Here is a 16,812-nt window from a genome sequence, read left to right on the forward strand (position 1 = left end):
CAAGCCATTAATCTCTCACATCAAGTCCTGCAAGATCAAAGTTATCAATTATGCAGACAACACTCAATTGATTATTTCACTTAGCAATCAGTTGGACTCGATCAGTAATTTTCAGGCCTGCATTTTAGACATTTCTAATTGGATGAGTGTAAGTTCCCTGAAGCTAAATGGAGGTAAAACCAAGCTCCTCTGCTGATCTCACTAAAATTCCAGTATCTGTACCCTCCAACTTTTGGCGTCTGCCCACTGAAACCCCTCTTGGTGCCTCAATGATGGCCCGTAACCTGGGAGCAATGGTAGATGAAAATCTTTCACTTGAGAAGCACGTAAATGGAGTAGTTGGGGTTTGTTTTGCCCTTGTAGGGGGTCTCAGAAAACTGTACCAAACGGTACCTGCCCAAGCAAGATCCCTAATTTCCAGGTGCGTAGTACTTAGTAGGCTGGACTATTGTAATGCCCTCCTTCTGGGAGCCCCTAACTACCTTTTAAAGAAATGGGAACAAGTCCAGGTAGTCACGGCCAAATTCACATCAGATAGACCTCGGAACACCTCCGGTGCTCCTAGAGATCTTCATTGGCTAGCCATTGAACATAGGATTATCTTTAAATCACTCTGTATTGTTTTCAAAGCTCTGCAAAATAAAGGTCCAAAGCTATTGCCATCTAGGCTGAGGAAGAACACCCCAGGAAGGTTGCTTCCCTCGGCCACACTCAATTTTGTCAAAGAACAGAGATTTTGCAAAGTGCACCAAGGAGGACATGCCTTTACTGTTAAAGCAGCACAGTTATGGAATAAGTTACCATCTCAAGTAAGATCCCAGACTGACCTGCTCAGGTTCAGGAAGGCCCTTAAAACTTGGCTGTTCCCTAAAGAACATTGGGAAGACATTTGGACTTCCGTTACTGCACCCTTTCTCCTATCTCTTGTTTTCCTCAACGACTTTAGCAATATTAGCTCCAGGATACCATTCTGGTCACATTGTGCTGTATAAATAACTGATAGAAATACAAGGAGTCAAGTAGTGAAGCAGGAGGGGATAGGCAAGCAACGATGGGGGAAAAATAAAACAGGATCAACGACAAAATTGAATGTGTCGTCGTGTAATGTAAATGGTGAGCTCTTAAAGCGCTCCAATACCATTGGCTTGTGTTTGCGCTATAGCAAGACAGACGACGAAGCAAGCATTTCAGTACAATCGGATCTTGCAAAAAAACAAGTGTGGTTTATGTTTTAACAACTTTGTAAGAAATGCTTTTGTCTATGTACACGTACATGCATTATAGTGGTATGGATTCAAGGGAGATGGCCTGAACACACAAATGCTCCTATGGAGTGCTTCAAAACAAAGAAAGAATTTGCTCCGCAAACCGGGAACAGTGTAAGGAGACATGTACTTGGTCTATGTGCAGTGGGAGGGCCAAACACAAGAAGAGGGCATGACGAATAGCATCAGTGAAAATGACACTGAAGTTTTTGCCAATGGTAGGAGATGGGCGACCTGTAAGCCCACAGAACATAACGTGTCCCTTCGAGACTGTCTAGCCCAGACCTAATTAAAGTGTCTTTGAAAGAGACCCCTTAATTTATTTAACAAATCAACTAAAAAACTATTAAGAAAATAACCTTAGCGTGGAAGTGAGTAAAAATGATCTTATAAAAAAGTGAACAGTAGTCTGTGTTTGAAGTTTAATCTTATTTCTAGAATATTTAACACCTTCAGATAGATCCCTGAAGCAGTAAGGGGTTTATTTAGCTGATATTGAACCCAATGTATCTAAAGCTGAATCGCAAGCGGTGTATGCCTTGATTTTGTGCTGTAGCAAGTGTACTTACCTGTTGCAGCTTAAAATGACCGTTCGGTAGGATTGACCAAATCTTATTCCGTTCATTTTAGTGAATTAGGTTTCTATTTGCACATCCTACCAAACCGGTTGCAAATGCAGGTAGGAAGATCTGCATAGGACCTGGAGACCTCCATCTTTTCATCTGTAGAATGCCTACTTTTTATTACATTCCCTGCCCGTGGTAGGAACATGGTGTGCAATCAGGAGATAAAATAGGCTTTGTTGTTTGTTAATTTATTTACACATTCTTATAAAAGCGCACACAGCCTATGGGGTATAAATAAATTCAAGGCAATGTCAGACTTCAGCTCACAATTACCAAGCATAAACCAGACCCCAGGATTTTTGGGCATAAACTGGCAATATTTGCTGTAAAAAATTAAACCTTTGTGGCCAAAACTAGAAAACCTGTGTTATTTTTGCCAGAGGCAGAAAATGTGACTATCACAAAAACATCACTTAGTCTGTCTTCTGGCATTCTGCCAGGTCACGGTCTGAAAATGTCAGTTTTTCCAGCTGCACCGTGCCACGGAACAGGAAGATGTCTGGCGCAGATTTAAGTTTGAAAGCTTGTCTCTCTTGACACGTGACAACCTTCTTTCCAGTGAGGTCACGGGGCAGTAGGGAAATTGGACTGGGTGGTGGTACACAGACATGGGGGAGGGAGCTCAGGGGAGTCACAGGTTCTGGGTAAACTGTCATACAAGGGTTGGGGTACCAGAGAAGACATCGGGGGCAGTCGCGTCTTATAGTTTGTAAGTACCTTGTAGCGAATATATCTTAAGTATCATGTGCCTGGGAGTCACTCCTAAATTCTCCATCAGGATTCACAGCGGATCTGAGCCATGCTTGAGCTCAGAGAAACATCAAAGACCACAGCAGTATTCTCAGCTTTAAAACTCCCTAACCTAGCTGTTGTTTTCGAATAGTAAAGAAGGAGCCGAGCCATCTCATGGACACATTCACAGGCACATGTAACTAATTGGTATCTGAAAGAGTGTGTGATGATCATTTGTGTCAAAAGTCTCTGATAACTCCAGGAGGATCAGAAGACAGGCAGCGACATCATCCAAACTTGTGTGGCTGAACCCACTTCAGATGTCTGATTTGGTATGGGACATAGTGATTGTTTTGTTCAGTGTGTTTGTTTAGTTTTATGACTGCTATTTCATGAGAACTTTACTCAACATGGAGAGGTTTTTCTCCTGCCGGAAATAGTTTAAAACACTCGCACACGTGTGTGTGAGTTGTGTGTAAGGATGGAGTAATTTGGGCAGATTATGTTGTGTCATCCAGTATTACATGAAAGGCTCAAACAGAAGATGCGCACTCAGTTTTTTTCAGGTTAACGGTGTAAGCAAATAATCGGTGCAAACGAATAAATCCCCCTGAGTGGGGAGTTCAAATGTATGAAAAGTAAGCACGTTCCTGTTAGGAAAATGTCGTTCGTGTTGCACTCAGTCTCAGAGATGAAGATCTCTTTTAGTAGATTAAACCAAAGGAGTCGAGGTATTCAAACGTAAAGTCGGTTTATTAAACCCATTTCTTCAATGTAATTTCACAGAATTGTATTCATTCATGTTTGATGTATCATTAATCCAACTGCCCAATGCATTTCGGGCTTATTAAGCCCTTCTTCAGGGGCGACGCTCTGAAAGGATAAGTTCAGGAGTCAGTCTTGGTATGCATTGTCAGATTTAAATTAAATTAAATAAAAGAAAATGGTCAAAGATCCAAATTAGTCGGGAGAAAAAGGTGCCCAAAGGACCTCAGGGTGAAGTTACTAGCAATTGTGCCAGTTATATCTGAAGAGAGCGTGAGTAGTGCTTTCGCGGTAAATCACCGTTAATCGCGAGTGAAATAATCGTGTGCACAAGACGAATACCCCAATGTCAAGTTGTTCTGGGGATCACGAAATTGATCTCCTCACTGGTTTAACAAAAGGACCCGCTTATAAATCGTGTAGTGACAAACACCTCAACGTGTGTTTGGTTTTAACAATAGTGTCGATTAGAGTTTATAAAAGCGTGTAACAAACAGGAAAAGTGTGGCAAGTGCATGCGTGGGTAAAAAGTGAAACAGACTGTGCAAAATGAGGCGATTCCTGGGTAGCGTGGGTTAGACTTACGGTTAGTGATGGCGGTTAACAGATCTTCGTGGAGCCGGAAGAACCGTTCCCGTGTACTCCGAAGAGTGTGAATGGTCGTAATCATGTGATGTGACTAAGTAGAAACGCGAGTTTGGTTAGGAACTACAAGGAGGAAAGACTTGTAGTTCAAAAGAGTGAAGTGAAGGTGATTGCGAATACGCAGGGCTGTTTAAAAGTTTGCGTAAGGCTGTGTGGATACAAGAGATAAGAGTTGAATGCGTGATGATGCAAATTAGTCCGGGACTACAAGGTAAAAAAACGATAGTTCCAATAAGAAAAGTTAGTGAGAGGTAATGTGCAGTTAATGAGAATCTAAGAGAGTTATCAAAGGAACAAATGGCAACTAAACGAATAACATTATAACAAGATGCATGTAGTATCAACAAACTATAAATCCAGCAACAATCAGTTATCATATGTAAAACATGCGTATTTGAAAAATGTTGCAAGGTTAATAAAAAGTTTCAGCATAAAGATTCGATGTGGCACAAGGTTCTAGGATATCCAAACAGGGTGATAGTTCGGTTCTCAAATCTGTGTATAGGATGAAGACCTTAATTACAAAAAACAGCCAAGATCATAGCGTTCGTTAAGACCTTGTGGATGTGTGGAATTGAGCTTGTGAATCCAGAATATTTCCCTTTGCAATAAATATTTGCTGTTGTCTCGTCCTCTAAGATAAGGAATCTGTTCAAGAACGAGGAATCGCAGTTGACAAATGTTATGTTGATGAAAATGAGTTGCAATCCGGGATTTGGCCTGCTGTGTGCGTATGTTGCTTTTATGTTCGTTGATCCTTATACGAATCTTTCTCTCAGTCTTGCCCACATAGACCAGGCCGCATGGGCATTTCAGCATGTAGATAAGGTTCTGGCTGTTACATGTGGCTGTAACTTTGAGTTTGATCGGGTTGCCTTGTGAGGGATGTTGAATGATGGTGCCCTTGATAATGGAATTACAGTTGCCACAGTTAAGGCAGGGTAAAGTACCTTTGAAAGTGCTTGTGGTAGATTCATCAGCTTTGGATAGCATTTGTTTGAAATTGCGTGATCATTGATACGCGAATCTTGGGGGTATTTCAAAGATGTTGTTGAAATCCGCTTCCGTGCTTCACATAGGCCAGTATCTAAGTATGTTTTTTTTTATATTGAAACTTTGTGTAGAAAATTTGGATACAAATGTCATTCTCTGGTCTGATGTTTTAGACAGTTTGGGTGAAGTAGCATTTGTCGAGTGGACTTGTCTGACTTCAGAATGGCGTTATCAAGAACTTTTGTTGGATACTTGCGTTGTTCAAACTTAGAAATGCAGGTAAGCTTACTGGATTCAAAAAGATCATTGGGAGTAAGGCAGATGTTCCTTAAGTGATGGTTGGTGGAAGCTGTGAAAATGTAGATTATTATTTCGATCAGTGGGTTTTGTATATACTCGGGTATATACAAAATCCACTGATCTAAATAATCTCCTACATTTTCACAGCTTCGACCAACCATCACTTAAGGAACATCTGCCTTACTCCCAACTATTGAGACTAAAAAGGATTTCAAGCACCAATGATCTTTTTGAATCCAGTAAGCTTACCTGCATTTCTAAGTTTGAACAACGCAAGTATCCAACAAAAGTTCTTGATAAAGCCATTCTGAAGTCAGACAAGTCCACTCGACAAATGCTACTTTCACCCAAACTGTCTAAAACATCAGACCAGAGAATGACATTTGTATCCAAATTTTCTACACAAAGTTTCAATATAAAAAAAAAACATACTTAGATACTGGCCTATGTTAAGCACGGAAGCGGATTTCAACAACATCTTTGAAATACCCCCAAGATTCGCGTATCAAAGATCACGCAATTTCAAACAAATACTATCCAAAGCTGATGAATCTACCACAAGCACTTTCAAAGGTATTTTACCCTGCCTTAACTGTGGCAACTGTAATTCCATTATCAAGGGCACCATCATTCAACATCCCTCACAAGGCAACCCGATCAAACTCAAAGTTACAGCCACATGTAACAGCCAGAACCTTATCTACATGCTGAAGTGCCCATGCGGCCTGGTCTATGTGGGCAAGACTGAGAGAAAGATTCGTATAAGGATCAACGAACATAAAAGCAACATACGCACACAGCAGGCCAAATCTCCGATTGCAACTCATTTTCATCAACATAACATTTGTCAACTGCGATTCCTCGTTCTTGAACAGATTCCTTATCTTAGAGGACGAGACAACAGCAAATATTTATTGCAAAGGGAAATATTCTGGATTCACAAGCTCAATTCCACACATCCAAAAGGTCTTAACGAACGCTATGATCTTGGCTGTTTTTTGTAATTAAGGTCTTCATCCTATACACAGATTTGAGAACCGAACTATCACCCTGTTTGGATATCCTAGAACCTTGTGCCACATCGAATCTTTATGCTGAAACTTTTTATTAACCTTGCAACATTTTTCATTTTTCAAATACGCATGTTTTACATATGATAACTGATTGTTGCTGGATTTATAGTTTGTTGATACTACATGCATCTTGTTATAATGTTATTCGTTTAGTTGCCATTTGTTCCTTTGATAACTCTCTTAGATTGCTTTAACTGCACATTACCTCTCACTAACTTTTCTTATTGGAACTATCGTTTTTTTACCTTGTAGTCCCGGACTAATTTGCGTCACCACGCATTCAACTCTTATCTGTCGTATCCACACAGCCTTACGCAAACTTTTAAACAGCCCCGCGTATTCGCAATCACCTTCACTTCACTCTTTTGAACTACGAGTCTTTCCTCCTTGTAGTTCCTAACCAAACTTGCGTTTCTACTTAGTCACGTGTTGTCACATCACATGATTACGACCATTCACACTCTTCGGAGTACACGGGAACGGTTCTTCCGGCTCCACGAAGATCTGTTAACCGCCATCACTAACCGTAAGTCTAACCCACGCTACCCGGGAATCGCCTCATTTTGCACAGTCTGTTTCACTTTTTACCCCGCATGTACTTGCCACACTTTTCCTGTTTGTTACACGCTTTTATAAACTCTAATCGACACTATTGTTAAAACCAAACACATGTTGAGGTGTTTGTCACTACACGATTTATAAGCAGGTCCTTTTGTTAAACCAGCGAGGAGATCAATTTCGTGATCCCCAGAACAACTTGACATTGGGGTATTCGTCTTGTGCACACGATTATTTCACTCGCGATTAACGGTGATTTACCGCGAAAGCACTACTCACGCTCTCTTCAGATATAACTGGCACAATTGCTAGTAACTTCACCCTGAGGTCCTTTGGGCACCTTTTTCTCCCGACTAATTTGGATCTTTGACCATTTTCTTTTATTTAATTTAATTTAATTTCAATCTGACAATGCATACCAAGACTGACTCCTGAACTTAAACTTTCAGAGCGCCGCCCCTGAAGAAGGGCTTAATAAGCCCGAAATGCATTGGGCAGTTGGATTAATGATACATCAAACATGAATGAATACAATTCTGTGAAATTACATTGAAGAAATGGGTTTAATAAACCGACTTTACGTTTGAATACCTCGACTCCTTTGGTTTAATCTACTAAAAGAGATCTTCATGTCTGAGACTGAGTGCAACACGAACGACATTTTCCTAACAGGAATGTGCTTACTTTTCATCCAGTATTACATCACACATTGAGGAGTTAACCTGTTCGCAATGTAAATTGGAAAACAGCTTGACTTTTTTTGATATACCAAATCTTCTGACAAATATGTTCTTTAGAAACGTACACACTATGCTGATAAAACGAGTGTGAACCGCGGTACAGCCTCTTTTGAACTGGAACTCAGTGACAACACTTTAGTTTAGGGATGGGTTGTCAAACCCAGACAAATAGTAGTTTTTCTGGGTTGTGGAGGAAATCATTGACTATTATTGGTCCCACACAGAGTTGCTATTGTTCTATGTGGCAGTAGAAGCAGAGATAGCATCCCCTTTTCTGATAAAGCCATACTAGCTAAATCTCTAACTAGGCTTTCGTCTCAGTTAAACACTGGCATGTTATGACTGGCATTGGATGCCTGTGAGCAGTGGCTTTGCGTTGTTATGTTCTTGTATTCGCCAGACCTATTGGTGGTGGATAACCCCTGCTTGCTTGTTGCAATACAGTATAAAGTGCAGACGCAGTTCACATGGTTGGGTTGCTTAAAATGTGAGACATACAACAATGCAGCACTTTTCTTTGTTTTACCTCAGTTCAGAGGTAGGAAATACAACCTCAATAGATGTATTTTTATATTTTAGACTCAGGAGCACATTTTAGAAAAGTTACCCTTCCTTCCTGAGTGAACCTCAGATACAGCATGCACTATTGAAGCAAGTTTTTTCTCCCTTGCAACCGCACATTATCTTTCATATATACAACATTGTGGCTAACTCTAGAGTTGTGGGGACAGAAGCTCCCATGCAGCATTGAGCTTTGGTCATGTGAATGACACCATTGGATTAACAATGGCATTAGCTTTGCTCCAAGACGATGGCCATCTTTCTACAAAGTAGACACAGGGTAATGCAACACAAATAGCTTCATAGACTGTACCATACCCCAATGAGACAGTAGTTATTTAGAGCAGCTTTAGACGCAGACTTCTTTCACTTGGGTCAGGTGGTGGCTTTTTTTCTACACTTGACTTGGACGTGTCCCTTGCTGCTAGAATACTAGTGTATCATTTCACTACACACTCTGGTATGATTAATAGAACTGCCACCCGTCTCTCCCTGTGGTTTTTGTCAACAAATGTCTAGCTTCTACAAAGCTTTTAACAGCCATTATTAGCCAAGAGAAGAGTGGCTATCTCCTTGTGGTGAGGTCCAGCGTCCCCTCAGAAGGATTGGTTGACAGACTGGGTACATTGTCAAAATGCAATGGATATGTGTTGAACGCTGTTGCCACGGACTTCTCGCAAAGACGTATGGTATCCCCTTCAGGGATATTTACTCAGCAAAAGCAATGCAAATACACCACACTGGGGAGATGCGCCGGTTGGGTGATGTTCGAGGGGGTGGGTATTCGATACAGGCAGGCAGCCTGGATTTGTAGCCAATATGTTGGCAGGTGCCTAGAATTAGATGTGGATGGATGTGAATGCTATGGAGGTTAAGCCAAAGACATGTGGGGAGGGTTTTGGGACATCAGCCCTCGGTTCTGTATGAGATATCCTCCTTGTCCTCATTGTCAGATGCCTGGTAAGATGAGTCATGAGTACATTTGCTTAGTTATGGACTTGCCTGTGCAAACATTATACTTAATGTACAACCGCAATGGACCGCACTCCGCTAGCTCCTCCTCCGGGTCGCCCCAAGGGAAGCTGGTACATGAAGTTCTTGAGTGGTTCACCCCAGTGGGTGCAAGTAAGTACTTGTTGAACAGATGATCTCTGATGGAGTTTTTGAGTGGTTCACCCCAGTGGGTGCAAGTAAGTACTTGTTGAACAGATGATCTCTGATGGAGTTTTTGAGTGGTTCACCCCAGTGGGTGCAAGTAAGTACTTGTTGAACAGATGATCTCTGATGGAGTTTTTGAGTGGTTCACCCCAGTGGGTGCAAGTAAGTACTTGTTGAACTGATGATCTCTAGACCCGATACACGTCCCGGGTTTTAAAATATCGCCCGAGACATGGCTCGGGTTTCGGGATAACTTCCCTCCTCAGTAGACAAAATAGTTAGGGGTGGAAGAGAGGGCCGCCAAGCAACCGTCCAGGGCCTCAGTGCCCGCACAGGCACGCAGGTGCGTCGTCCAGGAGCTCGTCAGCTCAAAGCTCGAGGGAGCCATTTTTATAAACAACCGCAATGGACCGCACTCCGCTAGCTCCTACTCCGGGTCGCCCCAAGGGAAGCTGGTACATGAAGTTCTTGAGTGGCTCCCTTGAGCCACTGGGCTGACGAGCTCATGGGAGGCACCTGTGCGCCAGGGAGAGGTACAGAGACCTGAGAGGATTGTGGCAGCTTTCTCAGCAAACCCCAGAAGAATTTCGTTTTATCTCTACTGAAGAAGGATGAAATCCAGAAACACATGTGTCTAGAGATTAACAGCACTAACCTGCACCAACTTTGGTGAAACACTCTGTAAAATTTCAAGTAAGCATTTAAATTGAACTGCATGTACCAGGATGCAAAGGGGCGAACTGTGCTGGGAGGTAGCAGTGTGCTCCCATCCCCCTTCTATTATACTTAATGTAACTGCTTTGTTTTTTTTTTAACTGAAACTTTAAACGTTAAAACTAAAAAAATAATGGAAAAAATAGATATTTCTTAAGAAATTCACAGGCTATTAAACATTTTGTGGATAGCAAGCATGCTCATTATGCACACCTATTTATCAGGGTTATAGGTTTCCTTTGTGAATTAAAAAAAAAAAATCCTCAACAAATTAAGCAAAAAAAGCTTTTTAGAAATCTTGACTTGCAATCAAAGTTACCCAAGTGGTATGACTAGCACAAGTGCTTATACATGAACAGTTTAACAGAACGATGTAATTCTTGTGTAGTTTTGTGTAGAGAATAACTCTCCAATTCATTAATGCTCAGAGGCATTTGAACCGTTTTACTGAGTAAGTCTTTTAATATATGCACTTCTCATTATGTTTATTCAGTATTGTGTTTGCAGAGACAAAATGGTAACAATTTGGAAAAATCTAAATCATTTTAAAAGCATAGTACACAGCATTATAATTGCTATCAGCGGTAATTCATTTTCTCAAACACATGGTTCTCGCCGATAGAAACCGATTGATAGGTATGTGTTGGATGAATGTGGTTGTTAAAATTTCATTTGGCGCTGCAAATTCAACTTCAAAGAGTCTGATGTAACGTATTGCACTATGGAGTCTTTATTGCAAGTAGTGGTGTAAACGGCATCTTTTGACTTACTTGCTGGAAGCAAATAGGGCAATATCATACATGTTGTCTCTAATGCTAACCACACCTGATCTATCCACTATTGAAAGGTGACCAAGCCATTTTCTAAACCAAAGGGTCTTTCTACTGTGATGAACACTTACCTCTCTTTTGCAAAGCAGTCTGCTAGTGTGTAGTGGTCACTTTAATAACTTGCAATAGGGTGAATGGAGTTGACAACTTTCTTGGTGAAAACATTAGTTCTATAATTTATTCACAAAGTGAACATCTGTGTCCTGAGAGTTTGTCATCCTCTGCTCCACCAGGTGCTCTTTCGTGACTGTGTCCAATGCCTAACTCACCCCTGATGTTGTCCCTCACACTGCCTGGAATTTGTGGAGACACTGATTCCATGACTAAAGTCATGAGTGTGCACACAGATAAGTAGTGGGGCAGCTAGGAAACCCCAAAGTATGGGTATTCCTATTGCTCACACGCACTCTGCTTTTCAAATAGTCTTACTCCTTTCATAAGGTGCTTTTTTTCTTGAAAATCTTTATCCTGAAATATTAGTTGCGTTATGTGAAGAAATCCTCTGTGTATTATTGTACTCAAAACAGCTCATCCAGGAAATAAAGAACCGCTCCCTGTGCATTCACATCCAGCGATGCACCCCTTCCTCTCCTCATCCCCACCTGTCCTTCACCCGCTGCAATGTATTCGGTCTACTGTACATCATGATGTTGCTTTGTGCTACATAAATCCACATACCACACACCTTCAGCTCATGGTTGCTTTTACTGCTGTGCCCCGAAAAAGGCCCAGAGTGCATCCCCATCAGATGTATCTACATCTTTTGTAAATCCTAGTCTAGAGTCATTGTTTCATGTCTTTGACTGTCCGTGTTGCTACTCTACAACTGAAAAATGTGAAGACTGGCTTCTTGGGTTGGATGGTGTGCTGAACATCTATTACAAAACAATTTATAGCCTTAGAAACCTTTCTAAGTTCATGGTTGGGTTGGGCACACCTCGTCGCCTGCAGTAAATTTTTGTTTTCTGCTTTCAGACCGAGCAACCAACCCGCTGAACAAGGAGCTGGACTGGGACAGCATTCAAACCTTCTGCGAGCAACTTAACCGAGAGTTGGAAGGGTGAGAGGCTGTCATTGTACCATCGGTTTAGACTTAGCCATGCTTGTGTGCCACAGCAGGTATGGTCTGTTAAGGACTACATGAAGTGGTTCGACATTGCCCGAGTGCAGTGCCAGACTCTGCCCATGAGGCACCTGGATACAGTGTATTTCGGACTACCATACCTGTTGTAAGTTATTTACATTACCTAGTAGAAGCTAGGGTTAGTTTCTTGGAAAACATTAAGTCCATGTTTTGGGCACAAAATACAAGACACAGTTATTTCCGCCCACCCACAATGGGGCATAGATCCTCTCCATTGACGTAGTAAAAACCTGAAAACCTCCTTCATAATTCATAGAGTCTTCTCTCACACCAAATTAGACAGTCCTCCAACCTCCTAATGAGGTAAATAGCCACCACTTCACCTGTCCCTTTTAATGTATGTAGCATGTCACCTTCTAGTTCATATGCTTATGGTGCTTCCAGTGTTCTAATCTAGTGCTTTTTTGTTCCAGACCCCAGCTCGCTACCCGGCTGTTAGCACATAAGATCCAGTCACCACAAGAATGGGAAGCAGTTCAGGCCCTAACGGTAAGAACCTGCCAAGATGGCTAAGATTATCCTGGCTGCTGTTTTTACCACTTTGAATTCAACATATGCTTCAGAACTCGACATCTGACTGAAGAGGCTGGTCCATAGAGAAGAAAAAGCTAGCTTTTACGTACCTTGGTGTTCGTAAGCGTATCTTGGCTTTTGATATTGCAATACAATGTGAGAATCCTAATGAACGATCTGGGGTGTGTCTGGCTAAAATGTAAACAGATATGTAGATGTTGAGTAAGCCACCCAAAAAATGTGTTTTAAGCATGCCAGTAAGGAGTTTGAATAACGTTCGACCCATTAAATATTTCAATTGATATTTGCGATATTGGATGTAGGATACTTTTTAAAAAAGGAAATAGGACTAGAATAAATGCAGCAAACCAGTATGTTAAACATTAGCAGCCAAACGTTCCATTGAAGAGGGGTTTGGAACTCACTTATAATTGGTAGCCAAGGTCAAGCATGCAAAATCTTGTGTAGTTCTAAGCGAGGGAACAACAGTTAAAGCAGAGTCAAAAACCCGTTTTCCGATTTTAATCCAATAAGAATTATTTTGCTCAAAGATAAAGCTAAAAACACATAATGGATTGACACCAAACTTGGCATGTACATGGAACCTTACTCGGAAAGTGTGCTTTTGTTGGTTTGATTTAATTTGTTCAGTAGTTTTTGAGAGATTAGTCCTACAAAAACATGCCTAATGGGCTTGAAGGTGTTAATGCTTTTATATGTCTTGGCTATTTTAGTTTAGTGGACCAGATAACCATACGAGGACCACCCTTGGACCTGAATTTGAAAAAAAAGAACGTTTTCTCATTAGGCGTGGGAGGTTTCTGGTGCCGTCGTCCATTTCTTGTCCACAATCTCAAAACTGAGACCACAGACCTGAAAACTCCCAATTGGTTGGCTACAAGAGAAAAGTTTATGCAGTCGCCATTGCAGTATGCGTGGCATGGTCGCAAAGTCTTGAAATAAATGTAAAAGGCTGCTTTAAGGGGCAGCGTTAACAACACCTGCTGCCCAGTCTATAGTGGGGTCCCCCCCCCCCAAGGAGGCCCCATCGATTCAGAGCTAAAACCAAAAATACTGTCACATTCTGGAGCATGTAGAATATTTTTCAGGGCGTGGAATTGCGAGTCACAAAATGGCACCTGGTATTGGCGGCATCTATACTGAGACAGCACACTATGATACTGATGGACCTGCTTTGGATCTCCGTTTCCTAATCCATGGTCTCAACACAGAAGGTGCAGAGTATGAGCACCATTTTTAGGTCTCGCCTGGCGCCTGAGCGCGCATGCCCTCCTCGCCTGCGAGAGCTATGGTAAACAACCTTTTTTTGAGATGGGTCTCGAGCCCCGCCCCTCATTTCCATTGGGTAGCGTCAGCGTTTATGGTAAACGCTGGCTTCCCTTTGGAAAGGAGGGTTTTTAGTTGCCTCCCCTTGGCTTTTTGTTCCGGCCCACCTGGACTGGCTTGCCTGCATTTCAGCTGTCGTGACAAAGTTTCTTATCAGAAGCTTCGTCACGCTGCCTTGCACGCGCCAGTCCAGCTCTCTGATTGGGCCGGACAAAAAAGGAGACATGGTGCTGTGTGTTTATTTTTGCATCTCGCTTTCACTTTAAAGTGAAAGCACGATGCAAAAATAAACCGCGGCTGCCTGTCGAGCGCTTGTTGCACATTCCATTGTGTATGCAGTGTCCTGCTGTGCCATTAAGTCACTGCATGTTCCTGTGCTAGGCAATCTAAAAGCACCTTGGCGCTGATGCAAGCGGCGACCGCCTTGTCCTGTGTGAAATGACCTTTTAGAATGCGCAGTGGCTGGGCTCCCCGCTGTGCGCATAGACGCAGTGCCATAAGTATGTAGGTACAGACAAAGTGGTGAATCTGACCTGCCAGCCGCCTCTCTCGACATTTCTCCACAGCAACTCCCAGGCTTCGGTGGTGGAGCCCCAGCTACTCGCTGAACAATCTTTGGAACTGCTGCTGCCTCGGAGTTTTACTTTTACCGGACATGATGAAGACACCTCCGTCGAACCCTCGGGCAGATGCTCTGGGAGTCCTGGGGCTGTCCCCGTGCCAGGGAGGCGCATGGGTGTGTCCGCAGCCCTGCAGCCGTCCATGCTCGGCTTCACATCCTGCCCTGCAGCCGTCCATGCTCGGCTTCACATCCTGCCACCTCCTCACAGCTGGGCACCAACGGATTCTGACGGTCAAGACCAGTCCAACTACGATTACACAAGAGACCTTCACTGCCAGCCACCGTGCGCTGCAATCAGAGCGATGATGCAAGTGTCGGGATAAGAGGCTTAGGCACAGAACAACAAGGAAAACCCCGATAATGGTTCGATGCTGCGGAGTCAATGAACGGCAATAAGACTGGGTTGGCACCGGCGGGCTGGTGCGCAGCGTCCCACAGAGCACGGAAACCACAGCAAACCATCATTGCAAGCAGCCGCAGCAGTTTTAAAAAGCAGCACTGATGGAGGTCCGGGCGGGTGTTATAATGCGCTCTGGAGCGAGAACTGTGAATATGAGGCACAGTGCCTTCTTACTATAGTATGTGTGTTCCATGAACGACCCCACATATGCACACAGATTCCCCAGTAACGCGGGGTTCAGTTTCAGGAGCGGGTCTTTGGCGCCCCGGTACCCGGCTGGCATCTAGTATTTTCCTGGGACTACTGAACTGCACCTGAAGTGGGCAGAGCGCTGCTTCCCCGCGGGGACAGCGCCATCTGTGTGAGGTGCAGGCCTGTTTTGTGTCCTTTCCGTCACACCTCCAAGCCTCCACAGTGCGCTCTAAATGCCACTGACTAGCGCCTCCCTGTTCCAACAGCACACTCTGATGTAAGCGCTACCACCACTCCATCTCCAATTTTGCATGATAAACACGATTACTACCCCTCCTGGCATTGATTCTGCGTTCTGAGATAAGCGGCAGGCCACCTTGATCCAATACCGCACTCCAGCACGCACAGAGCCGCCACGCCGAACCGCACCCCCTCCGAGTGACAACACTGAAAGGCCCGAGTGAGACGAACAATGGAGACCTCTCCAGGCGCTCTTCACTGATTACTATGAAGGGGGTGTTCTGAAGTTTAGCACAGGAGAATCCTAGTGCCATTCACCACTAATCCTTTATGGGTTTCTAAGTACCGCGCCACTCGACGAAAAAGCGCTTTGACGCCTCGTTAGGGGTAGTAAGCGCTATATAAATGCAAATACAATAGGCCCCTTTCAGGCAGGGCACCAACGTTGAATGCTAGTGCTCACCAAACATTCAGATATTTACCTATTGAGCCCTGACACACTGACCTCTGGACACAAATCGATTCAGAAAGTAACACACTTCCAAGTATGTTTACCCCTTTGAACAACAGCAACACCGTGTTACTGGAAGCTGCCGGGTTCGCTTTCACGCCTAGGATGGCTAATAATTTGAAGGCTCAAAAATGAATATGGGCAGGGCCAACAAGAGTCCCTGATCCTTCTGGGGTCGGCAAATTAGGTACCATGGCAAATTAGGTACCATGGCCCATGTGCGGTATACAAAGCACTGCACGCGATCGTTATTTACAAAATAAATACAAGACTGCCTAAAACTGAAGGTGATGCTAAATGCCTGTAGGGAATAGAATACCGTTAGTAATAGCAATAAATCTCCATACAGTGTTCTAATTCAAAGTACTGTACATAGAATTGTCCAACTCAGCCCATCTACATCAATGGGCCAATATACTGGGGACATTTTAAATCGGTCATGCATGCTAACATGGTCATACATAACATAACTTGCGTATCTGTAAAGCTCACGTTCACCCCCGGGCATCTTGCCAACGAATAACAGATGGTTATAGTTAGCCAACTCAATGGTACCCATTTTATCGACCTCAGATGGATGAAATACCAGGAGTGGACATGCTGGGGATTTGAACCTGTGACCCTGAAGGCGAACACAGTACCCGGTAGAGGACGCATTAGTCTACTGAGCCACCAGACCCGACTAATCGCAGCAGCTGATGCTTCACCCACTAAGCTACCTAATAGATCTACATATGCAATACACACCATGCACTTTTTCTGCCAGACATAAATGTCTAGGGGCGTGCTAAGCGCACACAACAAAGCCAGTGGTGCGTTAACGTCAGCGGTACATGCCAGGCCCGTGATTCTGCGCGGGGCGCCGTCCCACACCGGCTGGCAC

At 43.3% G+C, this 16,812-nt stretch overlaps 1 protein-coding gene across 2 annotated transcripts in view; it reads left to right on the forward strand.

The window, feature by feature from the left end:
• Positions 1–16,812, forward strand: part of GGA1 (golgi associated, gamma adaptin ear containing, ARF binding protein 1) — a 116,037-nt gene that overhangs the window by 14,278 nt on the left and 84,947 nt on the right. For both annotated transcript variants that reach the window (XM_085601371.1, XM_085601369.1), the window contains exons 2-3: positions 11,936–12,020; positions 12,518–12,593. In XM_085601371.1, the coding sequence (XP_085457497.1) occupies positions 11,936–12,020; positions 12,518–12,593 (161 nt within the window). The remainder of the gene's footprint in view (positions 1–11,935; positions 12,021–12,517; positions 12,594–16,812) is intronic.

This window comes from Triturus cristatus, chromosome 4_2, assembly GCF_964204655.1.
Source record: "Triturus cristatus chromosome 4_2, aTriCri1.1, whole genome shotgun sequence".
In the NCBI taxonomy this organism is placed as follows: domain Eukaryota; kingdom Metazoa; phylum Chordata; class Amphibia; order Caudata; family Salamandridae; genus Triturus; species Triturus cristatus.